Source organism: Heterodontus francisci, chromosome 3 (genome assembly GCF_036365525.1).
Source record: "Heterodontus francisci isolate sHetFra1 chromosome 3, sHetFra1.hap1, whole genome shotgun sequence".
In the NCBI taxonomy this organism is placed as follows: Eukaryota; Metazoa; Chordata; class Chondrichthyes; order Heterodontiformes; family Heterodontidae; genus Heterodontus; species Heterodontus francisci.
In genome coordinates this window covers 24,334,490-24,354,487 of record NC_090373.1, presented here as the reverse complement: position 1 = coordinate 24,354,487, position 19,998 = coordinate 24,334,490, and the positions used below count along the sequence as shown (strand labels likewise).

At 49.4% G+C, this 19,998-nt stretch overlaps 1 protein-coding gene across 1 annotated transcript in view; it reads left to right on the top strand.

The window, feature by feature from the left end:
• Positions 1-9,538: 9,538 nt before the first annotated feature.
• The window catches only part of cog2 (component of oligomeric golgi complex 2), a 135,668-nt gene continuing 125,208 nt past the window's right edge, over positions 9,539-19,998 (top strand). The window contains exon 1 of the mRNA XM_068020195.1: positions 9,539-9,686. Within this exon, the coding sequence (XP_067876296.1) occupies positions 9,603-9,686 (84 nt within the window). The 5' untranslated portion in view covers positions 9,539-9,602. The remainder of the gene's footprint in view (positions 9,687-19,998) is intronic.

Below are 19,998 nucleotides of genomic sequence, written 5' to 3'. Positions count from 1 at the left end.
TGATCCTTCTCAGGTTTGTGGGGGTGAAGAACAAAAGGTTTTGGCTTATTCACAAGCTCAAAATCATCAGCTATTTCCGCTGCTTGTCTGGCTTTTGAAACCTTTTGGTTCTCGACATGAGTTCTCACTACTGGAGGGATTGAATTTTTAAACTCTTCCAAGAGAATTAGTTCTCTAAGGTTCTTTAATGCCTGTATCCAATTATCAAAATTAACTTGCTTTACCCTCTCAAATTCTACATTAGTCTGCCCAGCCAATCTCCGGAGGTTCCGAAACTTCTGATGGTAAGCTTCAGGGACTAACTCATATGCAGTGAGAATAGCCTTTTTTGCCATCTCATAATCTGCAGAAGCCTCTTCAGGAAGCATGGCATAAACTTCATGAGCTGTGCGCATCACAACCTGCTTTGCATAAGCAGTGTCCAGCTTTCCTTTGGCCATTACATTTATTTGGCTATTTTTTCAAAATAAATGAAAAATGCCTCTACGTCCCTTTCCTCAAACTTAGGGAGAGCTTGTATAAATTTAAACAGCCTTTTGCTGAGTTCTGAGCTGGATTCAGACTCTTGCTGACCAGAATTTTCCCTGGAGTCAATACTATCCCTTTGTCTTAGTTCCATCTCTCTTAACCAAAATTCCCTCTCTTCTCTTTCACTTTCTCTCTGAAGTTCAAGTTTTCTTAATTCATTTTCAGCCTCAGGTTTTTTTAGTTCTTTTTCCTGCTCGTTTTTTCATTTCTAACTAAATTTTAGCCAATTCAAATGCATCGCCCTCTGACTTGCTACCTTCTTGTTCCTCTTCTTCTTCTTCCAGTTTTAAATGTTGGGCTATTACGTCAATTATCTCTGCTTTTTTAGCACCTGATTTCAATTCTAACCCCAACTGTCCTGCCAATTCTTTTAATTTAACCTTAGTTAAAGTTTCCAAGTCAATGAGGGACACATTCTCTTTGCCCAGAAAAACTGCTGCAACTGCTAATGCCATTCCGATGGTATAGCCTTTACCCTATCATATAAGAAACCTGATTCTTTTATTTTTTTCTCTTTCAAATTATCACTCCCCTTACAATTAAGGTAATTAGCGTTGTAAACGATCCCGACAAGAGCCCCCAAATAATATGTTAGGACCAAGGAGGGAGTAATGCACTGTTAATTCAGTCCCACTAATCCACAGGTCACAGCATATTAGTAAAGTTTCCCACCTCCTGGAAAATTGCCAAATTAAACACTCTATTTGTTCCCCAAATAAAGCACACCAAACCAGGTTTCTTTAAACAACAACAAATTAACTATTTCTAAATAAACTAAATCTTAAACAATAATGACATAAATCTATATATGAAAAGATGTTATAACTCCTTATTCTTCCTAACCCTCATGCACACACACATACATTAAAAAAACGATTAACCAGGGAGAAAGGCTTTTCTCTTCACAATTGTTTCTAAGGAATAATACAATAACTGGGTTTTAACATTCTGGTAGGATATTTCCAGGTCAGCGAGGTGTTGCAGAGTCAAACAGTCGAATGCCACTTAAAGTCTCCCCAGACGAGGCTGACAAACAGTCCGTGATGGGCAGGTGCTCAGGGCACGTCATCTGCAGCAGGCGTCACACAGATCTTTCAGCAAAGAGTGTAGCAACAGGTCGACTTGGGTTTTGAAATATCAGTCTAGCATTAGAAGCTTTCTTGAGCTTTCAGGAACTCCCAAAACACAAGAGGCAACAGAAATCACTCTTGAGGCAGAGATTTTTCAGAGACTGGAGGCAATAGGAATCTGCTACCTTTAAAAATGCAGGGCTTCCTCTCAGCAAAGCAGTTTTCCTCCACAGAGTGTAGTAACTCCTCTTTTCCTCGGTCTTTTCTCTCTCCAGGCAGACCACAGACACGCCTCAAATGTAGGAATTCTTTTCCTAAAGAGGCAAATCTTTTTTCAGAGAGTAGGTATTTCCTCTGGTCTGCAAACACAGGTCTCAGCCAGCTCACTGCTAGCTGCTTGCAGCTCCCTGGTCTTTTTAACACTGCAAAACTGAAACTAAAACCCTAACAATAAGTCATGTGACAGTGATAACTCTTCCTGTCATTTCCCTGATGAGCTGCTTGGAAGCAGGTGCCTTGCAGTTTGCCCTCAGTTCAACCACCATTTTTCAGCATTCAATGTTCACAGAAAATCCTTTCTCTCAATCCTTAAAAACACACAGAATTCTTAGCTTTCAAAAAGAAACAAAGTTCTTGTGACACAAGAATGAGAATTTTATATTTGAGGCATTGGGCAGCAGAAGCCAATGGCGAGGACAGGGGTGATGAGTGAACAGGATTCTGTGCAGTATGGTATATAGACAGCAGAGTTTTCATTGAACTGAGGTTTATAGATGGTGGAGGATGGGAAGCCAGCTAGGAGGCAAATAGAGTATTCAGATCTGGAGGTGACAAAGGCACATACGGGGTTTCAACAGAAATTGGGTTAAGGTATGATTGGAGGTGGAGGTGAGCAATGGTGCTGAAGTGGAAGTAGGCAGTCTTTGTGATGGAGAAGATAAGTGGCTGAATGGGCCATCTAGGGTTCAAAAGTCTGGTTCAACCTAAGACAGTGGCCAGGAAGAGGGATGGAGTTGGGTTTGAGAGTATGGAGTTTGTAGCAGGGGCTGAAGACATCAGCTTCAGTGTTCCCAAAGTTTAGATGGAGGAAATTGTAACTGAATGTCAATCAAAAAATCTTCTCTGTAATTTCTTGCCCATCTCATAAACGAACTCGTGGCACTCAAAATGGTAGAGGGAATTCTGGAGTCTTGGCCAACAATCTTCACTCAAACAATGCCACCAAAACAGATTATCTGGTCATTTGTTCACTAGTTGTGTGTGAGACTGTGCCATGTGCAAATTGGCTGTTTCATTTGCCTATAGGGCACTGTAATATATTAATTGTAAAGCGCTTTGAGGTACGGTGAGGACGTGAAAAGCCTTAAAATATGTTTAAGTACTTTCTAAAGACAGCACCTTCAACACCGCAACTCTGACAGGATGCACTGAAGTGTCAACTAAGTTTATGTTCAAGAATGCTGCCAAATGAAGGTAGGGGACAGGGGTGGTAATGAGACTAACCACCCGTTTGGGGGCATCGCTTCCACTTTTTTGGGCAGAGTAGGAAGTCACTTTCTCACTAAGATTCTTGAGGGGATGCTGTCCCACTGAATCTTTAAACCGAGGCCCCCTCAGCCCCCTTGGGTAGATGAAAAAGATCCCAGCCCTATTGGAAGAAGTTTTCCCAGGTGCCCTGGACAATATTTATCCCTCAAGCAACATTGCTAAAAAAAACACATCGTCTGGTCATTTATTTCACTGATGTTTGTGGGACCTTGCTGTGTGCAATTTTGGCTGCCATGTTTCCTACATTGTATCATAGACTACACTTCAAAAGTAATTCATTGGCTGTACTCCAAGTTCTCTGAGCTCCTCCAATTCTGACCTCTTTATGCATCTGTGATTTTCTTCACTCCACCATTGTTGGCTATGCCTTCAGCTCTGGAATCTTCTCCCTAAACCACTGTCTCTCTACTTCTCTCTCTTCCTTTCAGATGCTCCTTAAATCGTACCCATTTGCTTAACGTTTGGTCACCTGTCCTTATCTAGTTTGCTTTCAAATTTTGATTGTCCAGTCAAGCGTTAAAGACAATATATAAATGCAAGTTCCTCTGCTGATTACAACCTACTGCCCTCCCTCAGCAGATGAATCAGTGCTCCTCCATGTTGAACACTACCTAAAAGAAGCACTCAGGGTAGCAAGAGCACAGAATGTACTCTGGATGGGGGACTTCAATGTCCATCACCAATAGTGGCTCGGTAGCACCACTACTGACCGAGCTGGCTGAGTCCTGAAAGACATATAATGCCAGACTGGGTCTGCAGCAGGTGGTAAAAGAACCAACAAGAGGGAAAAACTGACTTGACTTTGTCCTTGCCAATCTAACAGTCACAGATGCATCTGTCCATGATTGTCCATTGGTACGAGTGGCCATCACACAGTCTTTGTGGAGACGAAGTCTTGTGTTCACACTGAGGACACCCACCATCGTGTTGTGTGGCATTACCACTGTGTTAGATGAGATAGATTCAGAACAGATCTAGCAGATCGAAACTGGGCATCTGTGAGGCACTGTGGGCCATAAGCATCAGCAGAATTGTATTCAACTACAATCTGTAACACCATGGCCCGGCATATACCTGACCCTACCATTAACATCAAGCCAGCGGATGAACTCTGGTTCAATGATGAGTGCAGGAGGGCATGCCAGGAGCACTAACAGGCATACCTAAAAATGAGGAGCCAACCTGGTGAAGCTATAACACAGGACTGCATGCATGTTAAACAGCAGAAGCAGCATGCCAAAAACAGAGCTAAGAGATTCCACAACCAACAGATCAGATCAAAGCTCTGCTGTCCAACACATCGAGTCGTGAATGGTGGTGGGCAATTAAACAACTAACTGGAGGAGGAAGAGGCTCCAAAAACATCTCCATCCTCAATGATAGCGAAGCCCAGCATGTTAGTGTAAAAGACAAGACTGAAGCATTTGCAATCATCTTTAGTCCGAAGTGTCGAGTGGATGATCCATCTCGGCCTCCTCCTGAGGACCCCACCATCATAGGTGCCAGTCTTCAGACAATTCAATTCACTCCACGTGATATCAAGAAACAGCTGAAGGCACTGGATACTGCAAAGGCTATGGGCCCTTAAAACATCTCAACTAAAGGTCTGCTACCCGACCCGAACCCAATGACATGTGTCAGGTTCGGGTCGGGTCGGGCCCATCTTCAGGGTCCAGCTTTTGGGCTTGGGTCGGATCAGGCCGAGTCCAGGTCGAGTCGGGTCGGGTTGGGATGGACACACACGGTTAGTGCTCTGCTGGTAAGTATTGAAATTAAAAACCTTACCTGAGCTGGGAGTCCAGGACGAAACTGAGTCTGCGCAGTGAGCGAGTGATGTCACTATGACGTCATCATGCATGCGCTGCAGCTGGGTGGAGGTTACGAGTCCGAAGGTAAGTAAACGGATGGTCAAGTCGGGGTGGGTTCAGGTCGGGTTGAGTCGGGGCGGGTTCAGGTCAGGTCGGGCTCGGGGCTAAATCGGAGGGACTGGGGACAGGTCGGGCTCGGGTCCCCTGTGGTTTGGTTGGGTTCGGGTCGGGTTCCTTTTTCCCGACTTGAGCAGGCCTCTAATCTCAGCTGTAGTAATGAAGACATGTGCTCCAGAACTAGCTGTACCCCTAGCCAAGCTGTTCCAGTATAGTTACAACACTGGCACCTACCCGACAATGTGGAAAATTGCCCAGATATGTGCTGTCCACAAAAAGCAGGACAAATCCAATCTGGCCAATTACTGCTCCATCAGTTTATTCTCGAATATCAGCAAAATGATGGATGGTGTTGTTCACAGCGTTATCAAGTGGCACTTACTCAGCAATAACCTGTTCATTGATTCTCAGTTTGAGGTCCACCCGGACCATTTGACTCCAGACCTGATTACAGCCTCAGTCCAAATATGGATAAAAGAACTAAATTCCAGATATGAGATGAGAATGACTGCCCTTGCCATCAAGGCAGCATTTGACCGAGTGTGGCATCAAGGAGCCCTAGCAAAATTGAAGTTAATGGGAATCACAGGGGAAAACACTCCACTGGTTGGAGTCATACCCAGCACAAAGGGAGGTGTGGTTGTTGGAGGCCAATCATCTCAGCCTCAGGACATCGCTGCTGGAATTCCTCAAGGTAGTGTCCATGGTCCAACCATCTTCAGCTGCTTTATCAATGACCTCCCCTCCATCATCTGTTCAGAAGTGGGGATATTCGCAGATGATTACACAGTGCTCAATACCATTCACAGTTCCTCAGAGACTGAAGCAGTCAGTGTCCAGATGCAGCAAGACCTGGACAATATTCAGGCTTGGGCTGATAAATGGCAAGTAGCATCCCCACCCCACAAGTGCCAGGCAATGACCATCTCCAACAAGAGAGAATCTTACCATCTCCCCTTGACGTTCAACGGCATTACCATCGCTGAATCCTCCACTATCAACATCCTGGGGGCTACCATTGACCAGAAACTGAACTACAGTAGCCATATAAATACTGTGGCTACAAGAGCAGGTCAGAGGCTGGGAATTCTGTGGGAGTAACTCACCTCCTGACTCCCCAAAGCCTGTCCAGCATCTACAAGGCACAAGTCAAGAGTGTGATGGAATACTGTCCACTTGCCTGAATGAGTGCAGCTCCAACAACACTCAAAAGGCTCGACACCATCCAAGACAAAGCAGCCCACTTGATTGGCACCCCATCCACCACCTCTGACATTCACTCCCTCCACCACCGATACACAGTGGCAGCAGTGTCTACCATATACAAGAAATAAATATGTATGACCTAATGGCTATTACAGAGACATGGTTGCAAGGTGACCAAGGCTGGAACCTGAATATTGAAGGGTATTCAACATTTTGAAAAGACAGGAAGCTAGGAAAAGAGGCTGGTGTAGCTTTCTTAATTAAAGATGTCACTACTACAGTAATGAAAGATGACCTCGGAAGAACAAGATGTAGAATCAGTTTGGGTAGCGATAAGAAATAGGAAAGGTAAGAGGGCACTTGTGAGAGTAGTTTATAGGCCCCCTAACAGTTTCCACACTGTAGGACATAGTATACAGGACAAAGTAGATGGGGTGTGTAAGAAAGGTACCACGATAGTCATTGGTGAATTTAATCTACATGTAGATTGGGCGAATAAGATTGGCAATGGTAGCCTGGGAAATGAATTCATAGAGTGTACTTGGGACAATTTCTTAGAACAGTACGTTCTAGAGCCAACTAGGGAGCAGGCTATTCTAGACCTTGTAATGTGCAATGAGACTGGATTAATCAATAATCTCATGGTAAAGGAGCCTCTAGGTGACAGTGATAATAACATGATAGAATTTCACATTTAGTTTGAAAGGGAGAAGTGTGGGTCTAATACTAGTGTTTTAAGCCTAAATAAAGGTAATTACAATGGTATGAACACAGAGCTAGCTAAAGTGAACTGGGAAACTAGGTTAAAAGTTTGGACAGCAGAGATGCAGTGGCAGACTCTTAAAAAGAGATATTTCATAACTCTCAGCAAAGATTTACCCAGAGAGGAAGAAAGATTCTTTGAGAAGGATGTCCGTGGCTAAATAAGGAAGTGAAGGATAGTATCAAATTAAAAGAAACACGGTACAAATCTGCAGAAATTAGTGGTAGGTCAGAAGATAGGACCAATTTAAAGAATGATGAAAAAAATTAAGAGGATGCAAGTAGAGTATGAGAGAAAACTAGCTAGTAATATAAAAACAGATAGTAAGAGTTTCTACAAGTATTTAAATAGGAAAAGAGTAACTAAAGCTAGAGTTGGTCCTCTAGAGAGTGAGTCTGGGGAATTGGTAAGAGAAAACAAGGAAATGGCAGAGGCGTTGATCAGGTATTTTGTGTCTGTTTTCACTGTAGAAGACTTAGAAAACCTACCAAAGATACTTGAAAATCAAGAGGTGAAAGGGAGGGAGGAACTTAAAACAATCACCATCACCAGGGAAAAGGTGCCGGGAAAACTATAAGACCTAAAGGATGACAAGTGCCCAGGACCAGATGGCTTGTGTCCAAGGGTCTTGAAAGAAGTAGCTGTGGAGATAATAGAGGCTTTGATTATAATCTTCCAAAATTCCTCAGATTCTGGAAAGGTCCCAGCAGATTGGAAAGTAGCAAATGTAACACCTTTATACAAGAAAGGAGGGAGACAGAAAGCAGGAAACTATATGCCAGTTAGCCTAACATCTGTCAGAGAAATTACTAGAATCTATTATTAAGGAAGTTATAGCAGGATACTTAGAAAATCATAATGGGATCAAACAGAGTCAACATGGTTTTGTGAAAGGGAAATCATGTTTAACTAATTTATTAGAATTTTTCGAGGAAGTACAAGCAAGGTGGATAAAGGGGAACCTGTAGATGTGGTGTACTTAGATTTCCAAAAGGCATTTGATTAGGTGCCACATCAAAGGTTACTACACAAGATAAGAGCACGTGTAGGGGTAACATATTAGCATAGATAAAGGATTGGTTAGCTAACAGGAAGCAGAGAGGAGGGATAAATGGGTCTTTTTCGGGTTGGCAAGCTGTAACTTGTGGAATGCCATTTCGATCAGTGCTGGGCCTCAACTATTCACAATTTATGTCAATGACTTGGATGAAAAGCCTGAATATACAGGAGCTAAATTTGCTGATGACACCAAGATAGGAAGGAAAGTAAGTTGTCAAGAGGAGGTAGACTCTACAAAAGGATATAGATAGGTTAAGTGAGTGGGGGGAAACAAATTGGCAGATGGAATATAATGTGGGAAAATGTGAACTTGTCCACTTTGCCTGTAAGAATAGAAAAGCAGTATATTATTTAAATGGAGAAAGGAAAGATTGCAGAACTCTGGGGTACAGAGGGATCTGGGTGTCCTGTACATGAATCACAATAGGTTAGTATGCAGGTACAGCAAGTGATTCGGAAGGCAAATGGAATGATGGCATTAGTTGCAAGGGGAATTGAGTATAAAAGTGGGGAAGTTTTACTGCAGCTGTACAGGACCTTGATAAGACATGTGGAGTATTGTGTACAGTTTTGGACTCCTTATTTGAAAAAGATATAACTACGTTAGAAGCAGTTCAGATAAGGTTCACTCGCTTAATTAGGGGATGAAGGGCTTATCTTATGAAGAAAGGGTGAACTGGTAGGGACCCATTGGTTTAGAAGAATGAGAGGTGATCTTATTGAAACATATCACATCCTAAGGGGACTTGATAGAGTGGAGATCAGGAGGATGATTCCTTTTGTGGGACAGACTAGAACAAGGGGACACAGATTAATAACAGGCCTCCCTTTGAAGACAGAGATGAGGACAATTTTTTTTTCTCAAAGGGTCCTTGGTCTGTGGAATTCTTTTCCCCAGAAAGCAGTAGAGGCTGGGTCATTGAATTTATATAAGACTGAGTTAGATTGATTTTTGATAAACTAGGGTGTCAAGGGTTATGAGGGACAGACAGGAAAATGGAGTTGAGACCACAACCAGATCAGCCATGAGCTTATCAAATGGCGGAGCAAGCTCAAAAGGCTGAATGGCCTACTCCTGCTCCGAAGTCCTATGTTCCAGGGCACGACAGCACCTAACAAACACAAGAACTCGACAAACTAGAAGGACAAGGGCAGCAGGCACATGAGAACCCCACCACTTGCAAGTTCCCCTCCCAGCCACACACCATCCTGACTTGGAACTATATTGCCGCGAGGTTCTGAAATTCGTTATAGAAAAGCAAGTTATTTCTTTCAGAAGCACGAGTTTGAGAAATCACATGAAGACCTCGATTGCATTCAAAAATCGCAGCCGCGAGTTCAGTGGGACGTTGCAGAGGAACCAGATCCTCCAGCGCTGGAGAGGGCGCTGTCACCGGAGTTTCTGAGTAGCGGCACCTCTTGTCTCCCGGATGCCAACCTGGAGACCGGAAGTTGCCGTGTCGACGGAAGTGTAGGCTGCCGTTTACATCAACAGCGGCGGAGATGGAGCCGCGATTGGCGGCTGGGATGCTTAGCTTACCCACGGCACCCGACTCACTCTGTTTCAACAAGGACGAGTTTATGAAGGTAAAGGTGCCGCGGCCCCGGGATATTTCCTACACTCTGGGGAAACGGTGTCCGGGCGGCTGTAAACACAGGGGGTGGGTCAACACGGAGCCTGGGCACTGACTTCCCGCCCGAAACCAACCACAGCCCAGCCGCCAACCCCCACCCTGTTCAATCCAACCCCCAGTGCCATCACCTGGCACCAGCTTACCCCCGACCAACAACCAACCCCCACACTGATCCCCCTCACTCCCTGTAATAACCCCCACACTGATCCCCCTCACTCACTGTAATAACACCCACACTGATCCCCCTCACTCCCTGTAATAACCCTGACACATCCCCCTCACTCACTGTAATAACCCCCACACTGATCCCCCTCACTCCCTGTAATAACCCTGACACTGATCCCCCTCACTCCCTGTAATAACCCCCACACTGATCCCCCTCACTCCCTGTAATAACACCCACACTGATCCCCCTCACTCCCTGTAATAACCCCCACACTGATCCCCCTCACTCACTGTAATAACACCCACACTGATCCCCCTCACTCCCTGTAATAACACCCACACTGATCCCCCTCACTCCCTGTAATAACCCTGACACTGATCCCCCTCACTCCCTGTAATAACCCCCACACTGATCCCCCTCACTCCCTGTAATAACCCCCACACTGATCCCCCTCACTCCCTGTAATAACCCTGACACTGATCCCCCTCACTCCCTGTAATAACCCCCACACTGATCCCCCTCACTCCCTGTAATAACCCTGACACTGATCCCCCTCACTCACTGTAATAACACCCACACTGATCCCCCTCACTCCCTGTAATAACCCCCACACTGATCCCCCTCACTCACTGTAATAACCCCCACACTGATCCCCCTCACTCCCTGTAATAACCCTGACACTGATCCCCCTCACTCACTGTAATAACACCCACACTGATCCCCCTCACTCACTGTAATAACCCCCACACTGATCCCCCTCACTCACTGTAATAACCCCCACACTGATCCCCCTCACTCCCTGTAATAACCCTGACACTGATCCCCCTCACTCCCTGTAATAACCCCCACACTGATCCCCCTCACTCACTGTAATAACCCCCACACTGATCCCCCTCACTCCCTGTAATAACCCTGACACTGATCCCCCTCACTCCCTGTAATAACCCTGACACTGATCCCCCTCACTCCCTGTAATAACCCCCACACTGATCCCCCTCACTCACTGTAATAACACCCACACTGATCCCCCTCACTCCCTGTAATAACCCTGACACTGATCCCCCTCACTCCCTGTAATAACCCTGACACTGATCCCCCTCACTCCCTGTAATAACCCCCACACTGATCCCCCTCACTCCCTGTAATAACCCTGACACTGATCCCCCTCACTCCCTGTAATAACCCTGACACTGATCCCCCTCACTCCCTGTAATAACCCCCACACTGATCCCCCTCACTCACTGTAATAACCCCCACACTGATCCCCCTCACTCACTGTAATAACCCCCACACTGATCCCCCTCACTCCCTGTAATAACCCTGACACTGATCCCCCTCACTCCCTGTAATAACCCCCACACTGATCCCCCTCACTCACTGTAATAACCCCCACACTGATCCCCCTCACTCCCTGTAATAACCCTGACACTGATCCCCCTCACTCCCTGTAATAACCCTGACACTGATCCCCCTCACTCCCTGTAATAACCCCCACACTGATCCCCCTCACTCACTGTAATAACACCCACACTGATCCCCCTCACTCCCTGTAATAACCCCCACACTGATCCCCCTCACTCCCTGAAATAACCCCCACACTGATCCCCCTCACTCCCTGTAATAACCCCCACACTGATCCCCCTCACTCCCTGAAATAACCCCCACACTGATCCCCCTCACTCCCTGTAATAACCCCCACACTGATCCCCCTCACTCCCTGAAATAACCCCCACACTGATCCCCCTCACTCCCTGAAATAACCCTGACACTGATCCCCCTCACTCCCTGAAATAACCCTGACACTGATCCCCCTCACTCCCTGAAATAACCCTGACACTGATCCCCCTCACTCACTGCAATAACCCCCACACTGATCCCCCTCACTCCCTGTAATAACCCTGACACTGATCCCCCTCACTCCCTGTAATAACCCTGACACTGATCCCCCTCACTCCCTGTAATAACCCCCACACTGATCCCCCTCACTCCCTGAAATAACCCTGACACTGATCCCCCTCACTCACTGCAATAACCCCCACACTGATCCCCCTCACTCCCTGTAATAACCCTGACACTGATCCCCCTCACTCCCTGTAATAACCCCCACACTGATCCCCCTCACTCCCTGTAATAACCCTGACACTGATCCCCCTCACTCCCTGTAATAACCCCCACACTGATCCCCCTCACTCACTGTAATAACCCCCACACTGATCCCCCTCACTCCCTGTAATAACCCTGACACTGATCCCCCTCACTCACTGTAATAACACCCACACTGATCCCCCTCACTCACTGTAATAACCCCCACACTGATCCCCCTCACTCACTGTAATAACCCCCACACTGATCCCCCTCACTCCCTGTAATAACCCTGACACTGATCCCCCTCACTCCCTGTAATAACCCCCACACTGATCCCCCTCACTCACTGTAATAACCCCCACACTGATCCCCCTCACTCCCTGTAATAACCCTGACACTGATCCCCCTCACTCCCTGTAATAACCCTGACACTGATCCCCCTCACTCCCTGTAATAACCCCCACACTGATCCCCCTCACTCACTGTAATAACACCCACACTGATCCCCCTCACTCCCTGTAATAACCCTGACACTGATCCCCCTCACTCCCTGTAATAACCCTGACACTGATCCCCCTCACTCCCTGTAATAACCCCCACACTGATCCCCCTCACTCCCTGTAATAACCCTGACACTGATCCCCCTCACTCCCTGTAATAACCCTGACACTGATCCCCCTCACTCCCTGTAATAACCCCCACACTGATCCCCCTCACTCACTGTAATAACCCCCACACTGATCCCCCTCACTCACTGTAATAACCCCCACACTGATCCCCCTCACTCCCTGTAATAACCCTGACACTGATCCCCCTCACTCCCTGTAATAACCCCCACACTGATCCCCCTCACTCACTGTAATAACCCCCACACTGATCCCCCTCACTCCCTGTAATAACCCTGACACTGATCCCCCTCACTCCCTGTAATAACCCTGACACTGATCCCCCTCACTCCCTGTAATAACCCCCACACTGATCCCCCTCACTCACTGTAATAACACCCACACTGATCCCCCTCACTCCCTGTAATAACCCCCACACTGATCCCCCTCACTCCCTGAAATAACCCCCACACTGATCCCCCTCACTCCCTGTAATAACCCCCACACTGATCCCCCTCACTCCCTGAAATAACCCCCACACTGATCCCCCTCACTCCCTGTAATAACCCCCACACTGATCCCCCTCACTCCCTGAAATAACCCCCACACTGATCCCCCTCACTCCCTGAAATAACCCTGACACTGATCCCCCTCACTCCCTGAAATAACCCTGACACTGATCCCCCTCACTCCCTGAAATAACCCTGACACTGATCCCCCTCACTCACTGCAATAACCCCCACACTGATCCCCCTCACTCCCTGTAATAACCCTGACACTGATCCCCCTCACTCCCTGTAATAACCCTGACACTGATCCCCCTCACTCCCTGTAATAACCCCCACACTGATCCCCCTCACTCCCTGAAATAACCCTGACACTGATCCCCCTCACTCACTGCAATAACCCCCACACTGATCCCCCTCACTCCCTGTAATAACCCTGACACTGATCCCCCTCACTCCCTGTAATAACCCCCACACTGATCCCCCTCACTCCCTGTAATAACCCTGACACTGATCCCCCTCACTCCCTGTAATAACCCCCACACTGATCCCCCTCACTCACTGTAATAACCCCCACACTGATCCCCCTCACTCCCTGAAATAACCCCCACACTGATCCCCCTCACTCCCTGAAATAACCCTGACACTGATCCCCCTCACTCCCTGAAATAACCCTGACACTGATCCCCCTCACTCCCTGAAATAACCCTGACACTGATCCCCCTCACTCACTGCAATAACCCCCACACTGATCCCCCTCACTCCCTGTAATAACCCTGACACTGATCCCCCTCACTCCCTGTAATAACCCCCACACTGATCCCCCTCACTCCCTGTAATAACCCTGACACTGATCCCCCTCACTCCCTGTAATAACCCCCACACTGATCCCCCTCACTCCCTGTAATAACCCTGACACTGATCCCCCTCACTCCCTGTAATAACCCCCACACTGATCCCCCTCACTCCCTGTAATAACCCCCACACTGATCCCCCTCACTCACTGTAATAACCCCCACACTGATCCCCCTCACTCACTGTAATAACCCCCACACTGATCCCCCTCACTCCCTGTAATAACCCCCACACTGATCCCCCTCACTCCCTGTAATAACCCCCACACTGATCCCCCTCACTCCCTGTAATAACCCCCACACTGATCCCCCTCACTCCCTGTAATAACCCCCACACTGATCCCCCTCACTCCCTGTAATAACCCCCACACTGATCCCCCTCACTCCCTGTAATAACCCCCACACTGATCCCCCTCACTCCCTGTAATAACACCCACACTGATCCCCCTCACTCCCTGTAATAACACCCACACTGATCCCCCTCACTCCCTGTAATAACCCCCACACTGATCCCCCTCACTCACTGCAATAACCCCCACACTGATCCCCCTCACTCACTGCAATAACCCCCACACTGATCCCCCTCACTCCCTGTAATAACCCTGACACTGATCCCCCTCACTCCCTGTAATAACCCCCACACTGATCCCCCTCACTCCCTGTAATAACCCCCACACTGATCCCCCTCACTCACTGTAATAACCCCCACACTGATCCCCCTCACTCACTGTAATAACCCCCACACTGATCCCCCTCACTCCCTGTAATAACCCCCACACTGATCCCCCTCACTCCCTGTAATAACCCCCACACTGATCCCCCTCACTCCCTGTAATAACCCCCACACTGATCCCCCTCACTCCCTGTAATAACCCCCACACTGATCCCCCTCACTCCCTGTAATAACCCCCACACTGATCCCCCTCACTCCCTGTAATAACACCCACACTGATCCCCCTCACTCCCTGTAATAACCCCCACACTGATCCCCCTCACTCCCTGTGATAACCCCCACACTGATCCCCCTCACTCCCTGTGATAACCCCCACACTGATCCCCCTCACTCCCTGTAATAACCCCCACACTGACCCCCCTCACTCCCTGTAATAACCCCCACACTGATCCCCCTCACTCCCTGTAATAACCCCCACACTGATCCCCCTCACTCACTGTAATAACCCCCACACTGATCCCCCTCACTCCCTGTAATAACCCCCACACTGATCCCCCTCACTCCCTGTAATAACCCCCACACTGATCCCCCTCACTCCCTGTAATAACCCCCACACTGATCCCCCTCACTCCCTGTAATAACCCCCACACTGATCCCCCTCACTCCCTGTAATAACACCCACACTGATCCCCCTCACTCCCTGTAATAACCCCCACACTGATCCCCCTCACTCCCTGTAATAACCCCCACACTGATCCCCCTCACTCACTGTAATAACCCCCACACTGATCCCCCTCACTCCCTGTAATAACCCCCACACTGATCCCCCTCACTCCCTGTAATAACCCCCACACTGATCCCCCTCACTCACTGTCATAACCCCCACACTGATCCCCCTCACTCCCTGTGATAACCCTGACACTGATCCCCCTCACTCACTGTAATAACCCCCACACTGATCCCCCTCACTCCCTGTCATAACCCTGACACTGATCCCCCTCACTCCCTGTCATAACCCTGACACTGATCCGCCTCACTCCCTGTAATAACCCTGACACTGATCCCCCTCACTCCCTGTAATAACCCTGACACATCCCCCTCACTCCCTGTAATAACCCCCACACTGATCCCCCTCACTCCCTGTTATAACCCTGACAATGATCCCCCTCACTCCCTGTCATAACCCTGACACTGATCCCCCTCACTCCCTATCATAACCCTGACACTGATCCCCCTCACTCCCTGTAATAACCCTGACACTGATCCCCCTCACTCCCTGTAATAACCCTGACACTGATCCCCCTCACTCCCTGTAATAACCCCACACTGATCCCCCTCACTCCCTGTCATAACCCTGACACTGATCCCCCTCACTCCCTGTAATATCCCCCACACTGATCCCCCTCACTCCCTGTAATAACCCTGACACTGATCCCCCTCACTCCCTGTAATAACCCTGACACTGATCCCCCTCACTCCCTGTAATAACCCTGACACTGATCCCCCTCACTCCCTGTCATAACCCTGACACTGATCCCCCTCACTCCCTGTAATAACCCCCACACTGATCTCCCTCACTCTCTGTAATAACCCCCACACTGATCCCCCTCACTCACTGTAATAACCCTGACACATCCCCCTCACTCCCTGTAATAACCCCCACACTGATCCCCCTCACTCCCTGTCATAACCCTGACACTGATCCCCCTCACTCCCTGTAATAACCCTGACACTTTTCCCCCTCACTCCCTGTCATAACCCTGACTCTGATCCCCCTCACTCCCTGTAATAACCCCCACACTGATCCCCCTCACTTCCTGTAATAACCCTGACACATCCCCCTCACTCCCTGTAATAACCCCCACACTGATCCCCCTCACTCCCTGTAATAACCCTGACACTGATCCCCCTCACTCCCTGTGATAACCCCCACACTGACCCCCCTCACTCCCTGTAATAACCCTGACACTGATCCCCCTCACTCCCTGTAATAACCCCCACACTGATCCCCCTCACTCCCTGTGATAACCCCCACACTGATCCCCCTCACTCCCTGTAATAACCCCCACACTGATCCCCCTCACTCCCTGTAATAACCCCCACACTGATCCCCCTCACTCCCTGTAATAACCCCCACACTGATCCCCCTCACTCCCTGTGATAACCCCCACACTGATCCCCCTCACTCCCTGTGATAACCCCCACACTGATCCCCGTCACTCCCTGTAATAACCCCCACACTGATCCCCCTCACTCCCTGCAATAACCCCCACACTGATCCCCCTCACTCACTGTAATAACCCCCACACTGATCCCCCTCACTCACTGCAATAACCCCCACACTGATCCCCCTCACTCCCTGTAATAACCCCCACACTGATCCCCCTCACTCCCTGTAATAACCCCCACACTGATCCCCCTCACTCCCTGTAATAACCCCCACACTGATCCCCCTCACTCCCTGTGATAACCCCCACACTGATCCCCCTCACTCCCTGTGATAACCCCCACACTGATCCCCGTCACTCCCTGTGATAACCCCCACACTGATCCCCCTCACTCCCTGTAATAACCCCCACACTGATCCCCCTCACTCACTGTAATAACCCCCACACTGATCCCCCTCACTCACTGCAATAACCCCCACACTGATCCCCCTCACTCACTGCAATAACCCCCACACTGATCCCCCTCACTCCCTGTAATAACCCCCACACTGATCCCCCTCACTCCCTGGAATAACCCCCACACTGATCCCCCTCACTTCCTGTAATAACCCCCACACTGATCCCCCTCACTTCCTGTAATAACCCCCACACTGATCCCCCTCACTTCCTGTAATAACCCTGACACTGATCCCCCTCACTCCCTGTAATAACCCCCACACTGATCCCGCTCACTCCCTGTAATAACCCCCACACTGATCCCCCTCACTCCCTGTAATAACCCCCACACTGATCCCCCTCACTCCCTGTAATAACCCCCACACTGATCCCCCTCACTCCCTGTAATAACCCTGACACATCCCCCTCACTCACTGTAATAACCCCCACACTGATCCCCCTCACTCCCTGCAATAACCCCCACACTGATCCCCCTCACTCACTGTAATAACCCCCACACTGATCCCCGTCACTCCCTGTAATAACCCCCACACTGATCCCCCTCACTCCCTGTAATAACCCCCACACTGATCCCCCTCACTCCCTGTAATAACCCCCACACTGATCCCCCTCACTCCCTGTAATAACCCCCACACTGATCCCCCTCACTCCCTGTAATAACCCCCACACTGATCCCCCTCACTCCCTGTAATAACCCCCACACTGATCCCCCTCACTCACTGTAATAACCCCCACACTGATCCCCCTCACTCCCTGTGATATCCCCCACACTGATCCCCCTCACTCCCTGTAATAACACCCACACTGATCCCCGTCACTCCCTGTAATAACCCCCACACTGATCCCCCTCACTCACTGTAATAACCCCCACACTGATCCCCCTCACTCCCTGTAATAACCCTGACACTGATCCCCCTCACTCCCTGTAATAACCCTGACACTGATCCCCCTCACTTCCTGTAATAACCCTGACACATCCCCCTCACTCCCTGTAATAACTCCCACACTGATCCCCCTCACTCCCTGTAATAACCCTGTCACTGATCCCCCTCACTTCCTGTAATAACCGTGACACATCCCCCTCACTCCCTGTAATAACTCCCACACTGATCCCCCTCACTCCCTGTAATAACCCTGACACTGATCCCCCTCACTCCCTGTGATAACCCCCACACTGATCCCCCTCACTCCCTGTGATAACCCCCACACTGATCCCCGTCACTCCCTGGAATAACCCCCACACTGATCCCCCTCACTCCCTGTAATAACCCCCACACTGATCCCCCTCACTCCCTGTAATAACCCCCACACTGATCCCCCTCACTCCCTGTAATAACCCCCACACTGATCCCCCTCACTCCCTGTAATAACCCCCACACTGATCCCCCTCACTCCCTGTGATAACCCCCACACTGATCCCCGTCACTCCCTGTAATAACCCCCACACTGATCCCCCTCACTCCCTGTAATAACCCCCACACTGATCCCCCTCACTCCCTGTAATAACCCCCACACTGATCCCCGTCACTCCCTGTAATAACCCCCACACTGATCCCCCTCACTCCCTGTAATAACCCCCACACTGATCCCCCTCACTCCCTGTAATAACCCCCACACTGATCCCCCTCACTCCCTGTAATAACCCCCACACTGATCCCCCTCACTCCCTGTAATAACTCCCACACTGATCCCCCTCACTCCCTGTGATAACCCCCACACTGATCCCCCTCACTCCCTGTAATAACCCCCACACTGATCCCCCTCACTCCCTGTAATAACCCCCACACTGATCCCCGTCACTCCCTGTAATAACCCCCACACTGATCCCCCTGACTCCCTGTAATAACCCCCACACTGATCCCCCTCACTCACTGTAATAACCCCCACACTGATCCCCCTCACTCACTGCAATAACCCCCACACTGATCCCCCTCACTCCCTGTAATAACCCCCACACTGATCCCCCTCACTCCCTGTAATAACCCCCACACTGATCCCCCTCGCTCACTGTAATAACCCCCACACTGATCCCCCTCACTCCCTGTAATAACCCCCACACTGATCCCCCTCACTCCCTGTAATAACCCCCACACTGATCCCCCTCACTGCCTGTAATAACCCCCACACTGATCCCCCTCACTCACTGCAATAACCCCCACACTGATCCCCCTCACTCCCTGTAATAACCCCCACACTGATCCCCCTCACTCACTGTAATAACCCCCACACTGATCCCCCTCACTCCCTGTAATAACCCCCACACTGATCCCCCTCACTCCCTGTAATAACCCCCACACTGATCCCCCTCACTTCCTGTAATAACCCTGACACTGATCCCCCTCACTTCCTGTAATAACCCTGACACTGATCCCCCTCACTCCCTGTAATAACCCCCACACTGATCCCCCTCACTCCCTGTAATAACCCCCACACTGATCCCCGTCACTCCCTGTAATAACCCCCACACTGATCCCCCTCACTCCCTGTAATAACCCCCACACTGATCCCCCTCACTCCCTGTAATAACCCCCACACTGATCCCCCTCACTCCCTGTAATAACCCCCACACTGATCCCCCTCACTCCCTGTAATAACTCCCACACTGATCCCCCTCACTCCCTGTGATAACCCCCACACTGATCCCCCTCACTCCCTGTAATAACCCCCACACTGATCCCCCTCACTCCCTGTAATAACCCCCACACTGATCCCCGTCACTCCCTGTAATAACCCCCACACTGATCCCCCTCAC